The sequence below is a fragment of the Harpegnathos saltator genome, unplaced genomic scaffold, assembly GCF_003227715.2.
Source record: "Harpegnathos saltator strain DR-91 unplaced genomic scaffold, Hsal_v8.6 scaffold695, whole genome shotgun sequence".
Taxonomy (NCBI): domain Eukaryota; kingdom Metazoa; phylum Arthropoda; class Insecta; order Hymenoptera; family Formicidae; genus Harpegnathos; species Harpegnathos saltator.
In genome coordinates, this window is record NW_020230532.1 from 250,413 (window position 1) to 265,068 (window position 14,656).

Below are 14,656 nucleotides of genomic sequence, written 5' to 3' on the forward strand. Positions count from 1 at the left end.
AACTATTTGATGTCTAATAAAAGATTAATAATAATACTTAACAGCGCTTACGCACACACGTGAGGGGAAAAATGGAAGTTTATCCCACTTGCAACAACAACATAATACTCAAAAATGGAAAGGATCTTGTCGAATTGTCTTACGATTTTTTAGTACCGATGTCTTCGTTACGAGGCGCCACTGTCCAGAGCGAAAATTCAAGGCGTGTATTCAATATTACAGCCGCTCACTGAGTATTTCAGCGTTTGATTGGAGTATTCTTTTAAATTTTAAAATACACACGCCAATCTAATGCAAGTGCTCGACGAGAGCGGGCAGTAAAATGCATGCAAAGTCGCGGTACGAAATCAACGATAAATAAATCAAACGGACCGAGCGGACTTTTACCTTCCTAAGTAGCACGACTCAATGGAGTAAGTCGACAGACATTTTTACTTTTAATCCACGATTCAATGATATATCGAAGAAATATTGTTGTTTTCAAATAACACGACTACCGGGGTGACCAGTCGAATGTATTTTTCAATTTCAAATAATACGATTCAACGCGACGAGTTAGACGAAGTTCCTGGTTATTCGACGACGCGACCGAACAGCAGGTCGGGTAGATTTTTTTTTTTTCTTCATTTATCAACGGGAAATATATAAGAGACTTTCTAAATTGACGATGAATTCCTATTACCGGAGAATGAAAATCCAAGCGGGGTAGGCTTCGAAGGCCATTCGAAGGAAGTATGTGCGGACTTTGCGGAGGCCGTTATCGTAGGCGAGCCGTACGATAGGCGTGTGCGTAATAACGCTCTTGGGTGTGTTCAGCGTCGCATGACGCACGCATTGAGGTTATGTCGCGCGTGCGATGGTCTGACAGCGGCGTTTTCGGTCGCGTTTCAGGACAAGAGAGCGCGTCCAGCAGGAAGCCTGTAACATGATAAACCCTTTCCTCGACGAAAATGACGCCTGGTGTTACTGGGCAGTCTCGATCGGCGCCCTGCTGTCGTTCCTCGGCTTTGTTGTCGCCTGCATCTGCAGCTGCCGACGTAACGAAAATAAGTAAGTGCATCGCGAGCCCTCCTCTCTGTCGCGAATCGTCAGATTCGATGCGGCAGATTTGACTTGTTTCGATTGGATTTTGTAATAATTTGTATCGTCATTGATTTTCATTGCGCCGTGTAATTGTTGTTAGCAGGTATAACGAAGGATGCTGCAACGTTAGATAGTTGTTCATAAGATTTACTTTCGTCACAGTACATTTTCCTTCTTTCTTTTTTTTTTCTAACTTGTGCTCACCAAGATTGTGTGGTCCACCCCAGACGATGACATGAATTCTCACAAATGTGTAGCGCAGAATTTTTATTGTTACTTCAGCACAAATCTATATATCAGTTTTCTGTCTTCACATAGTGCATTTTTCCTTTGTAGATTGTAACACTGTCAGTTTTTACAGATGTGTATATCTGCATATTTCGTATTTGTTGTACAACTGCGATCATATTATGACAGGAATGAGTTTCTGGGGCTCGCTGGTATGGTAACACTGAATAATTCCGAAACAGATGGTTTCAACAGAATTCCAACAGCAGATGTAACCCAAGTTGTTGTGCAAGATGTCAACGATGGTGGAAAAAGGTTCCTACCTCAAAAGTGACTTGGCCGCATGCAGCAATCTCTACTAGCAAATACATCTTTTAATTTCCATTGCTTTTTCTTTTAACATTTTGAATAATTTGCCACTATTTAATGCTATTCAAACATCACACAATTTGTATGTGCTTGTCTCTGTTGAAAGAAAGGTCCTAAGCCAGAAGTGAGCAGCCACAGAATCGTAGAAGATTGATGATTAGTTGTTTCCCTCATCTAGTTTCATGAGACTCATCTAGTTTCATGGTCTGATCACTTTTGCCTTGTAATCTCTCTTTCAAGTGATTTGTGTTATTAACGATAAGGAAACAGATTAAAGACTGCTACTAACAATTTACAAGGTATTGCATTAATCTTATCACAGCATGATAAATAATATCTAAAATCTGTTCATATATTGAGATTAACCATCGCTACAATCCTCTGCACATTTGCCCATATTTCTTCATTTTGGTAGCTTATATTATTCCCAATGCACCATGTCATATTATACATTATTGATAAAGATTAAAAAAAATATTAATCCCATTAAACAAAAAGCACCAATGTCTGTCTAATGATCTACCGTTTCATTGGATGGAAGACTAATAAAATCCTATAATATTATGTAATACATGAAAATGTATACTAATTTTGCTCAATCTACTAATCCATTCTAACATAAGACGCAAAATATACTTTAATTAAATGAGATGTTTCATTTATGTAGGACTACAAGTGCCAACAGAAGTCTTCCGGATATTCCAAAAGACAAGAGCAGAGAGCATGAAGATATAGCCGAGTCGGTACCTCAGGATATTTACGAGACCACCGAGACCATGGGGGACCATTCAGAATTATATGCCACAGTCCAAGACACAGGTATATGATATTACTGAATAATGTGAATAGATAATATCGAAGTAAATAATAAGATTGGAGCGACGACTCTTGTATCGTGAATTACATATTTCATTCGCTATGATCTTTTGCAGGACAAGAACAGATATCCGAGAGGGAGACGCAGGAAGCTTCCCAGCCAAGTTCTGTGACACAAGACACCTCTCATCAATACGCCAGATTCGCGTCTCCCATTTCTGACAATGGTGTGTTTTTATCAAGCCATTCATCACATTTGCCGAGTAATTACACACTATTGATATCTCTCCGTTTCAGTTGAACATCCTTACGCGCAACTTCAAAGTGTTCAGAAGACTGAGGCTAGTCAAGTAAATAGGTACGAGCGCCTGCTGCGTTCCTTTCACACTTTCTCTTTTCATTATCAGAGCGAACGTATGCGCCATTTCACTTCTCGTATGCCGCAGGAATAATGTTAATCAAGCCGCGAACATCGAAAAGCCGTCGACGTCATCCATGGGTCAGCCGAGCGGAAATCCGGTAGCGCCGCCGCGTACCCGCAGATCGTCCTCGCACAATTCGCTCCTCAGCTCGGACTCTCATTGCGACATCCAGGCCGCCAACGCTATCTCTGGTGGTGTGCAGGCTAATCAAGACTTGCCCTACATGACGCCGCCTCTCTTAATGCTGCTGCCGCACCCACCACAGCCCCAGCACAATAGCCCGCAGCAGCACTTCAGCGGTGACTCCCAAGATTCGAGTAATTACCTCATTCTTCGCGCGAATTTTCCTCACTACCTGTCATTTCACGCGTGAACAGTAATTTCGTTACGTATTGAAACTCATCGTGTGTTCTAATTTTTGCGTCTGTTTAATGCAGAAGGATACACAAGCATAAGCGTGAGGGAACCATTAGCTAATATAATCGCACAGACCAAAGCAGCATATAGACAAAACCAATCGACTCGGCCAATCATCGATCCTCATTATGCTACTGTCTCTGACGATTCGGGTAAGCTATGCAATGCTTTATTATGCTTACAAGCTTTGGAGTAGGTCTCCGAAATATTCGTTCGGATTTCTGACACAAACTTCTATATATTGAATGGACTTTTGATTATGCTATATTGTTTGTCTGACGATATCTTTAAGTTTTTAATTATATTATGCATTACATAAATTAATATTGATCTTACAGTGACTGTCGACGTGATTTGTAAGTGCACGAATAAATTCAAAATGATACGATATCTTCTCATATCCCTCCCACTTGAGATATGGTATGTGAGAGTCATTAATCTAATCAGTATATAGAAGTCTGCGGTCTGACACTATCTGAGTACTCGATTATTCAGACAGCGGATAACTGTGACGCTTTATTCTTTGGTTATTCGGGGAATGACTGACGCATCGGATCCGAATTCGGGTTTAAATTCGTGATGGAATCTGCCAGCCAGACAGACACACAGTAACCTCTCGCGGATTTGACCATCAATAAATCAATATTTTTTTTTAACTGCAATTTAACGACCTGAAACGATTGTGCTCGTTTATATATTTGAATAATAATTATTTCATATAATTTTGTTAGTAAATTATTCCTTTATTTATTTCTTTTTTTTTTTTTTTTTTTTTTAATTTTAAATGCTCATCTTCAACATTTCAGAACAAATGTGTTTTACGAAAAATATTTTGGGCAAAAGTTATCCGGTTGTAAAAGAACAATGAAACATTAATTTTAGTCGGATCTTGTTCAAACTTTTGTCTAAAATCTTTTTTTTTTTAATAATATACTTACTCAAAAATATCTTAGGTACGTATTGAAAATAGGTCACCCTCTATATAAAATTTGTCTACGAAGACGAATCTTTTTATGATTTAAACTTGTAGATCCGAATATCTAAAGGGTCTGCTTTAGGCTCGCGAGAAGAGTCGTTTAACGCGACCCGACATTGATCCCCAAATTGTACATTTCACAGATGAAATGTACGCCGCTATTGATGAGCAGGACAAAGTATACACCAGCGGCAGCGAGACGTACGCGCAAATTCAACCGATGATGTTGGAGGTACAAAGAGTAGCGCAGCATGAGCAGACGGTGTTTTGTCAGCCCCCTTCTCGCACGGAAGAAACACACGCTGCTCCACAACCGCCGAGCGTCGATAGCTTGCGTCATGTCGCCCACGCCCACTCTAGACAAGGTAACGAATGACCACAATTGTAGCAACGAATTCTCAGACAAGTTGCAACAAATCACCATACGAAGCTCATTGCTGATCATCACCACGTTATCGGCCACCCTTCTTTCCACTTCAGCGTCATCGTCCAGTGCCAACAGTTCCATCATCAACCCTGGATCACCCAAACCCGAGAAACGTCAAGCAAACTCTCCACTACCGCCGCCGCCTGAAGCGAGCTCGGAGATGTACGCGTCCGTCGACAAGAAGGGCAAAGCCGACGACCGATCGAGGTCCTCCCTGTCGGTGGGCAAGTCCCTCGAGGACATGTACGCGAAAGTGATGAAGAAGAAGAGGGAGGTGGAGGAGCAGCAGCAGAACGATATTCACCCAGCCGCCAATAACGTTCTGTATCCCGAATCGACCACTTGCAGGAAACTGAGCCTGATAGAGATCAGCCGGGCGTCGTGGTGCAGCCACGAATCCGTGGAGATCCAAAAGAAGGAGCCGGATCCTGCGCACTACCCGGCCGTCGCAGTCAGCGCCGCGACAAACTTCCACGCCGAGGGCGATGGCAATCCATCGAGATTGCCTAAAGCCGACGCGGCAGACAACACCGTTCTGTCGCACTTGGAGATCGACCACGGCTACGAGGCCGTCAACAACTCCAACAACGGCAAGAGAAGTTCCTTGGCGAGAGGCGTGACGTCGTCAAGCTCCAACCCCGATCCGAATTACGAGATGCTGCGTCCGCAGTGCTCGCGGGAGAACGACTATCCGGCAACCGGCGGCGGCGGCGGCAGCGGCGCGTTGTTGTCCGTCGTCAGAGACAGCACAGATACGTACTCCGTGCCGTTCAAGCACAGGCAAGTGAGCAACGCCAGCAGCGAGGACCCCGGCTACGAGAAGGTGAGGCTGCGAAGACGCGTCGAGCTGGACCAGGACACGGATTCTGAGCCTAATTATGAGAGCATGCCGCACGACACCGGAGAGCCGAACTACGCGTCCGTCTGTCGACCCGGCGACAGCGACACGGACCCCAATTACGAGTCCGTCTGCCACGGTGACCCAAATTACGAGAGCGTCAAGTACATGAGCGTGACGCAGAGCGAGGAACCGCCGTACGAGCAAGTGAACAATTTCCTATCGGACGCGAACGCCGACGGCTACGAGAAGGTGAAGAACAAGAAGACGGCGGAGACGGAGACGGATTATGAGAAAATCGATGTGGGAAATTCCGTGGAACGAGTGAGCAACGGCGATACCGACGACGAACAGTACGTCCAGGTGTAACGCGTTCGTCGTCTCGCCCATTTCGATCGGGCGGTCCAGATCGCTCGATCGATCGACGATGTTCGCCGTGTACGTGATAATCAAAGTGACTTGATCCTGTTCTTTTGGGATCCTGTTCTTTTGGGCTGGACCAACTGGCATATTTCGCTTCTGAAGTGAAACAGGTATACGGGGTGTCCGGTGATTTACGTAACGCTATTTTCTTAGGAAAATATCGAAACTTTCTCGTCGGCAACAATGTCGAGGCATACGGTAGTCTTCGAGATACGAGAGCCGTCGAGAAGAGCGGAGTTTCTCGCGACTAAGTGGATAATAAAGTTATTTTCTTCGATCCGTCTCTCAAGTGGACTTTGTTTCAGCGAAATCTTCATCCGAATTTTAAACATGTGTTATGTTGAACATTGAAAAAAATGTCATAGGCCTTCCTCAAAAATTTTCATGGAGATTAACGTGCAAATAACGGGACACCCTGTATAGCGCAGCATCGGAGGGAGAAAGGAACGAAGTTCCTTCCCAGTGTGGCTGAAAAGAACAAGCTTCGAGTGTCCGTTTCGACGCAATCTCACCACTCCGGGATCGGAGAAAACGAAATTCGAGACTTCCCCGTTTTTTTATTCGCGATTCAACGAGCGACATGACCGAAAAGCGCTCTCTCGCTTCGCTTCGCGTCACGTCGCGGTAATTACGTACGATAATGAGGATAAGACTGACGAAGACAGACAGTGAGAGTAATTTTACGGATCAAGAGAAAGAAGGTTCTTGCTATTTTTGTCTGTCTTCAATAGACGTACTGTTATTGTCGACGCATTTACCATAAACCGTAAGGACAGCCGCGTAACGGCACGCGCACATTCACAATAACAGGAACCGAACCATAACTACACGATATAAATGCGATACGTATTTATTTCTCGTCCCGTTTCGCCGAAAGCGACTCTTGAAAGTCGCGCTCTACCTGTCAGAGGAACACCATGTAGTAGTCTACGCGCTTTTTGTTTATAATGTTTGTATCCCCGCTAAGTATATGTATATATAGAGTTTATACATAACCTCGTACGCGCAGAAATAGAGAGTTATATTTTAGAAATTTATTATTTATTTTAACATCGTTTACGCAAAACTATATATATATATATATATATATATATATATATATATATATATATATATATATATATATATATATATATAACGTATTGTTGCGTTTTACCGTTCATCGATGACGCGAATCAGCTGATATTCTTTAAGATGTTCGTCAAATTAATATAATTTACGAGGAAAAGATGGAGATTGAAACGTAATCAAAGACGTATATTGTGCGGGCGCGCAAGAGAGAGAGAGAGAGAGAGAGAGAGAGAGAGAGAGAGAGAGAGAGAGAGAGAGAGAGAGAGAGAGAGAGAGAGAGAGAGAGAGAAATCACTAATATGTTTATCTCAATGCGTCAGACGACCGAGTTATATTAATTTTGTTTTCTTTTTTGATTAATCACTAGGTCGTCCGTACATTTGTTTGCACAATGGTTTGCTTATATTTTTTTTCCGATGTTAGGAGCGCATCTCAAATGATCACATTTGCGAGCGACTCTTGCGCGCTTGTGCGGTAATTGTTTACGACAAGAGCCGAAGTGACAGTACCGATGTAAATATTACTCTAGTGGTTATATAGAAAGTATTACACATCTTGGGGAAGGGGCAGAGGTCCTTTGATTTTAATATATAGGATAAAGTTCTGAGGAAGTATCACCTTTAAAACTACACTGGAGGCCGTGTGAAATTTTCAACATACGTCTCTTTAAAGCTTTGCAATTTTCCATCGAATTATATTGAGAATGAACGATTCTTGTTTTCTTTGTCACTCATGAACGGTCTGCTAAGAATACCCGAATCTGCTTTGCTAAATTTCAGTCAGTTTATCCTGTACTAAAATAACACACAGATGCTGAAGAGACTAGCAAAGGTTTAAGCGACTCGTCGTTAAAATATTTGTGAATTTCGCTACACATCTACATTCAAACTTTAGTCTTATCTGATAGGTATACTGCTGATGAAAATATTGGGTTGGCAACCAAATGATTGCGGATTTTAAATAAGAGTGAAAATTCAAAATTTTAAATTTTTTATTAAAATATTAAAATTTTAAATTTGCTTTTTTAAATTTTTTTCAATGTATGTATGCGATACATTGAGCTTCTCTGCAATATCACGTGTTGTGCTATGACGATCTGAATCGATAATGGGCTTGATATGGGTCTCATCGACTTCAACTGGACGGCCAGATCGTTGAGCATTTTTCAATGAAAAATCACCAGAACGAAATCTGGCAAACCAATTTTGACACTGCCTTTCTTTCAAGGCTTCATTCCCATATACGGCACATAACTTCTTGTGTGCTTGCGATGCGTTCTTGCCTTTTCGGAAATAATACAATAAAATATGTCTGAAGTGCACGTCTTGCTCTTCCATTTTTAAATTGGGATAAAAACAAAACTAAAGAACTAATCGATATAATTTTTGTACTAAATGAAAGGTAGAAGTTCAAACAATAAGAAAAAAATATAGGTTAGGTACTTTGAACACGTTAACGAAACAAAAGAAAGTGTAAAATCCATCTGTCGACAAAATCCGTAATCACTTAGTTGCCAACCCAATACTTACATCTTTCTCGAATCCTCCGGCACTGTCGTGGCGTCGGATGTCTCGTATATCTGTCGTAGATCTGTCGCACTTCGGATTATACCACGCCTTTCGTCTTTATTCGCGAAATTATATCGCAGTTTGACGAAACAGAATTGCTTTGTGACGGCTTCTTTGTGTCTGGCATTCAGAAGAAGGGACCTTCCGATGAGCAACTTCACTCTCTTATAAGTCGCTTTGGTTTGTAGGTCTGTGTCTCTTTTTTTTTTTCTTGGATTTTAACACACACTGCCATTGCGCGAGTATGATATCCGACGGCACTGATTCGCATTATTTCACTCGTGGAGCGATTTCCGCCGATTAACTATGACGCAATATCGTGCTCCAGTATCAAACGCAAAACGCGATGTTTATATATATCCGTACATTACGCGCGAATGATTAATCGGGTAACTATACTTCACATGATATTTTTTACTAATCTCTCATAGCGACACATGTAATTTAGTCGTATATTAAATCCGAAGATAACGTCAGAAGATATAAAAGAGAAATAATACACTCGAATCGCGCATCTCGGCAGAGACGCAAGGAGAAGCGACATGTCACCGGGCCTTCTTAACAATGAAGGATCGCAAACACACTGCTCCGCGATGAAGCGCAATGTCACTTAAAAGTACAACTGTGAACCTGTTCCGTAACTTTTGAGTTTTTTATTTATTTTTTTTTTTTTTTTTTTTTTTTTGCGAGTATGATAAATGAGATGAAAGAGATGCGTAAGGACAAGGTGACGAGATAACGACAGTGTCATCAAAAGTTACAGAACAGACTCATTGCGACGAATAAAGGAACAAACGTCCACGCCTAAATAACGGTTGATCAACGAGCACTGTGGGCACGAATAAAAATCGCTATTAAAGCTAAAACCTTGAAAGCTGTCACGGGAGAAAAAGTCACGTTAATGGGTGAAATTTCGCCTCAATATATTTTTTATTTTAGAAATCAAAAAAGTCAAATAAACGCAGTTAAGTATTTTATTATTATGAAAAATGGGACGAAAAGTATTTTTTAAATAAAGTAAATCGCTTTTTAATAAGATCACAACAAAATTCGCATGGGGTGAAATTTCACCCGTGGCAGCCTCTAAGAGTTCATGTATTCAACGTCAAGTGTATGACGTATTCATCTCTCACCAGATGAGAGCGAAATTTTTGCTTCTATGTTCACGTTGTCAAACTAAATTCATTTTTTTTTATATATTTAAGGTATTAAGGTAAAAATATCAATCCCAGGATAACTCTGGACGTTCTTCTTAGTTTAGCCTTTAGATACGAATGTTTAAATTTTCAAAGAATATATGTATATATTCAATATGTATATATATTAAACAGAATAAATATGTATTAAATAAAATACGCAATATATATATATTCTACGCAGAAAATTTAAATATCTTAAAGGCCGAGGCAATAAGAATGTCCAGAGTTATATGCGCCGCCATCGGTATTTTTATTTTACGAAAAAAAAAAAGTCACGAGATGGTCTGCAGGGACAGTTTCCAAAACCTGAGTTAATGTAAATTGATTCCCGGTGTCAGACGCTGCATTCGACATTCGTCTCCTTCGCGAGTTATCACAAACGCCACAACGAACATAAACGCGAGCTAATATACGTTCAGCGATGCGCGGTGTGCAGTTGATTGTCTTTTTTTTTTTTTTTTTTTTCGGAATTGTAACCGCTCGGCAAAACAAGAGCGCGAGTTGGTGTTCGGTCCGCAATACCGCTGCAAATTTCGAGTAATGTAGATACACGCACTGTATATAATAGAGTTCCTTTTTATACGTTGTTACTTAAGGATACGAGACCGTGTATGTGTAAAAGTGTAAAAAAAAAATAAAGTGCGCTATTTTGGTAACGCCAGCGTCGAAATCTCGAGCGCTGCATCGCGAGGACGCGCCGCGTCGAGTGGCGCGTCCGTCTATCTCTTATGAGCACACAATTGGCCACGTCGCGACTTATGTAATCTTCCGATCATAAATTTTTAAAATTCGACATTTTCTCGTTGCCCCGGGAGAGAGAGAGAGAGAGAGAGAGAGAGAGAGGGAGAAAGAGTGGAAGAGACAGCGGAGAGTCCGTGATTTAATTACATAACCATATACATATTTCTTTGTATTTTTGCGAAATTCCAGAGTTTTATACAATAAAAGGCGTTTTCAAAAATCTTCCCCTCCCTCGTTCCCCCTTTCTTTCCATCGCCAATGGCCTCGGCGAATCTACTTATTTCTCCTTGCGAATTGATGTTTCTCCTGTTGTAAGCAGATGATAAAAGTTGCAAACGAAATTATACACCACGTATGACCATGTGTCGCAGGATCGCAAGGATCAAGACAGGAGACATTTTCCCTTTTCATTTTTTTTCTCTTTTTTTATTATTATTAAAAAATGTATTCTCATTCACATCGTAGACACCACATTGACAATCCGTGCGTTATGGTCTCTAGATCGGTTAACAATATATGTAAATATATAGTTACTACTTACATTAATTACATTATCTTGCGTTACAATTGTTCATACATAACTCCCGCCCGTCATCGAAACCGATGATCGTCACGTCGAAAATGTTTTTCAATAGTCTTTCGTATAATACGTATGTTTCTATTCTTGTTTTCCTGTTCTCTTCCCCCCCTCTCTCTCTCTCTCTCTCTCTCTCTCTCTCTCTCTCTCTCTCTCTCTCTCTCTCTCTCTCTCTCTCTCTCTCTCTCTCGGTTTCCGCTTTCTCTTTGCCTTTCCTCAATCTTTCTCCTGTTACTCGATATACAATCGATGCGAGAGATACGGTAAAATGCTAAGGTTCGCTTAGGTGACTTACGTTCATAAAAAATGGACTGGTCTGGGATTATACGGAGTATCGGCACACTTTGAGTAGTTTCTATTTAGCGTGTACGGCACACGTTGATTACATTATTCAGCTCGCTGTGCACACACGGAAGATCACTCTCGATCACGCGAGGCGCGGCGAGGAGTGTAAAAAGGACGCTCTTTTTCTCTCTCTCTCTCTCTCTCTCTCTCCCTCCCTCTCTCTCTCCCTCCCTCTCTCTCTCTCTCTCCCTTTCTTTCGCGAGAAGAGCGAAGATTCTCGTTCACGTCGTGAATCAACGCGCGGTGGAACGACCACGACCACGACGACGACGACGATGACGAACTGTTGACGAGCATATGACGACGACATATACCGAATACGCGACGTAACCCACGGAGATGCGGTTCACGAGGTACGTTCGCGGGAAAAAGGAAACGCGGCGATTTCGAGCGCGACTCGTACGTAGGATTTCGCGGTTACACCGTTATACCGGGGATTAGCATAGTGTCGATTAACGTAAAACTATATTACTGACGCGCGTATATCAGTAAGAATTATTATTACGTTAGCTCGCGTACGTTATCAATGTCATGTTGCTGGTTGTTATTGTTGTTATCGTTATTATTATTACACCTCTAGGCGAAACTTGGGCGCGCGTTCTCCAGGTGAGACGCGCACGCTCGTCTCTATAAAAATAGGTTCGGCTGCGGAAGCTTAATCAACGAAATTACAGCGAAAATCACGTGCTCCCGGAGTTCCTCGAGCTGAAATTTCACTGGAGAAGTGGAGAAAACGGCCGCACCGAGTCATCGCTGAAATTCGAGAGTGAACCTTCCCTCGTACGGAGTGAATCCTCCGCTCCGAATCGGCGAGTGAAACATCGCAGAATTTTCACGGAATCGCACGGGATAAAATATTGCGAATGTGAAAATCGTGTCACTTGTCACCAGTCACCCAGTTCGGGCGAGATTCCACTCTAGGAAATTTAGAGAGCACGTTGCGCATCGTCCGACGAAGCGACAACGCTAGTTCGACGCTCTAGTGATTACACTTTGGGTGTAATCGGCAATTAATCGGCGCACGCAAATCGAAAGGAACGAATAAGCCCGTCGGCGCGTAAGCCTCGGGCTTGCGAAAGTCACGGAAATTTCGGATCGACCAATCAATCAATCATAGAGAACTAAACGTTACTTCGCTACGCGATGCTTTACGCACGACACTCAGTGCTCGTGTATAATATCGTATAAATGTCATCGTCGCAATCTTATAGCGGCGATCAAACGGCGATATATATTATAATATATTAAATTGATATCAAGCGATAATAACGATATACACACACATACACACACACACACACACATATACATACATACATATATATATATATATATATATGTATATTATCAGGCGCTTGTGACAACAAAATCATTTCGTATTCGGGAAATCTTGTACCAATGTTGAGCGTTAGTCGATTAAAATCTTAGTCCAGCAAATTATACACAGTTAAGAACGTCTCGTACTTTTGTTAAAATTTCTTGTGTGTAGAAAGTTTTGTGTTGAATTTTTTACACAGTCGTGTGTTAATTTAACATATCGTTGTTGTGTTACTTAGACTTTACTGTATTAAATTAAGATTAACTATTTTCAAACGTTAAAATAACACAATTTATATGTAAATGCATGAATTTTTGCTATGACATATTTTATATGTTAAAATCAACATCTAAACTTATCTTTCCTTGTTACAACAGTTATCATGTTTTAAGTTAAGATTTTTTTTATTTTTAACACATGGATTATGTCAATCTAACATTTTCACCTCATCAAATCATAGATCATTACTTTTTCCAAATGTTGAAGTAACATTTATTGTATGTCAATTTAACACAAACTGTGATTCTTGACGGCATTCAAATGTTAAATTTTTGTGTTAATTTTTTACGTATTATGCGTGTTACTTTTTAACATATTTGCTGTATGTTAAATTAACACATAAATGAGAGTGGATGATTTGAGACACATGAAATATGTTAAATTTAACATATCATTTCTTACAGTGTATCGATAAAATCAATGATCGTTGTGTGTGTAATTATGAACGATTTAATTACGATGAAATTAATTACGCTATACGATAAATTTCAGTCATTTCTTTTGGCCGCTTTTCATTTCAAGCCCGTATTAATAGTCTTTACTTGAAACTTGATGCACGATAAATTCGAATCCAGAGTTTTGGGCTTGAGATTTGAGTCTTGTTTGTTTGAATCTAATATTGTATTATATTAAATCTTTTTTTTATTTGAATATAATATATGTGACGTTATATTTGTACAATCATGATTTAAGTGTGAAAACTCACATTCAAATTAAAATTCAAATCTGAATATCTCATTTGCGACTAGCTTCAAGTTATTAAATCTTTTTTTTCATTTGAATATAATGCGACATTGTTATAATCATGATTTAGCTGAAAGCTCACACTCAACTCAAAGTTCAAATCTGAGGATCTCATTTGAAGCAAGCTTGAAGCGAAGACTATTAAGGCCTCGTGATAAGAATGAATCGATTATCCTGAAATGAATTCGACGATCTGAATTGATGGAAGCGTAAACGGAAGGAGAGGAATCCCAAAGCCAATCCCCGAGCTAAATTTCGAGTAAAGTTTCGTGAAGAATAAAGTTTCGTGACTTCATTCGAGTAAAATTCCATCGATTCATCTGTCTTGTTTCTCTCGCGGCCTCGATATACGCACTCATTGTTGCTCTCTCTCTCTCTCTCTCTCTCTCTCTCTCTCTCTCTCTCTCTCTCTCTCTCTCTCTCTCTCTCTCCCCCTCTCCCTCTCTCTCTCTCTCTCTCTCTTTCTCTTTCTTCTTATCACTAGCGGTGAGACAAATATTAAAATATTAATTTGACAATCCTCCACGCCTAAGTAATATGTACACGACTAGTCTTACACATCGTCGCCGGTCATCGTGATTAGATTAAGAGTCTACAAAAAGGATGAGTATAAATCCAGGATCTCGATGCCTTCCGTCTGGCTTCTCTACGATTTCGCCTCTCGCGCGCGCGCACGCGCGTAAAATACGATTATATATTTATATTCAATCTATTTCATATATTTCATATATTTGTGTACGTGTTCGTGTACGCGCGTGTGTGTGTGTGTATGTGTGGTGTGTATATGTGTGTGTGTGTGTGTGCGCGTGTGTGTG

At 40.8% G+C, this 14,656-nt stretch overlaps 1 protein-coding gene across 4 annotated transcripts; it reads left to right on the forward strand.

Annotated features, from left to right (window-relative positions):
• Positions 1–523: 523 nt before the first annotated feature.
• Positions 524–7,055, forward strand: LOC105192132 (uncharacterized). Of its 4 annotated transcripts, none has more exons than XM_011156038.3 (10): positions 524–806; positions 892–1,050; positions 1,501–1,626; positions 2,348–2,499; positions 2,613–2,723; positions 2,794–2,854; positions 2,943–3,235; positions 3,356–3,487; positions 4,455–4,676; positions 4,792–7,055. In XM_011156038.3, exons 2-10 carry the CDS (start codon positions 926–928, stop codon positions 5,943–5,945), a joined length of 2,376 nt encoding a protein of 791 aa, XP_011154340.1. In that variant the 5' UTR covers positions 524–806; positions 892–925; the 3' UTR covers positions 5,946–7,055. The 4 variants fall into 4 exon arrangements, with proteins under 4 accessions (XP_011154340.1, XP_025161204.1, XP_011154339.1 ...); XM_025305419.1 differs by having other exon boundaries at positions 1,554–1,626; XM_011156037.3 differs by having other exon boundaries at positions 524–1,050.
• Positions 7,056–14,656: the final 7,601 nt, after the last annotated feature.

Bases quoted from the DNA above. Each gene is read 5' to 3' on its own strand.
- LOC105192132 (XM_011156037.3), top strand. From the start codon at position 926: ATGATAAACCCTTTCCTCGACGAAAATGACGCCTGGTGTTACTGGGCA. The intron at 1,627-2,347 runs GTTCCTACCTCA...TCATTTATGTAG, and splicing joins GTCAACGATGGTGGAAAAAG to GACTACAAGTGCCAACAGAA. The intron at 3,488-4,454 runs GTAAGCTATGCA...TACATTTCACAG, and splicing joins TACTGTCTCTGACGATTCGG to ATGAAATGTACGCCGCTATT.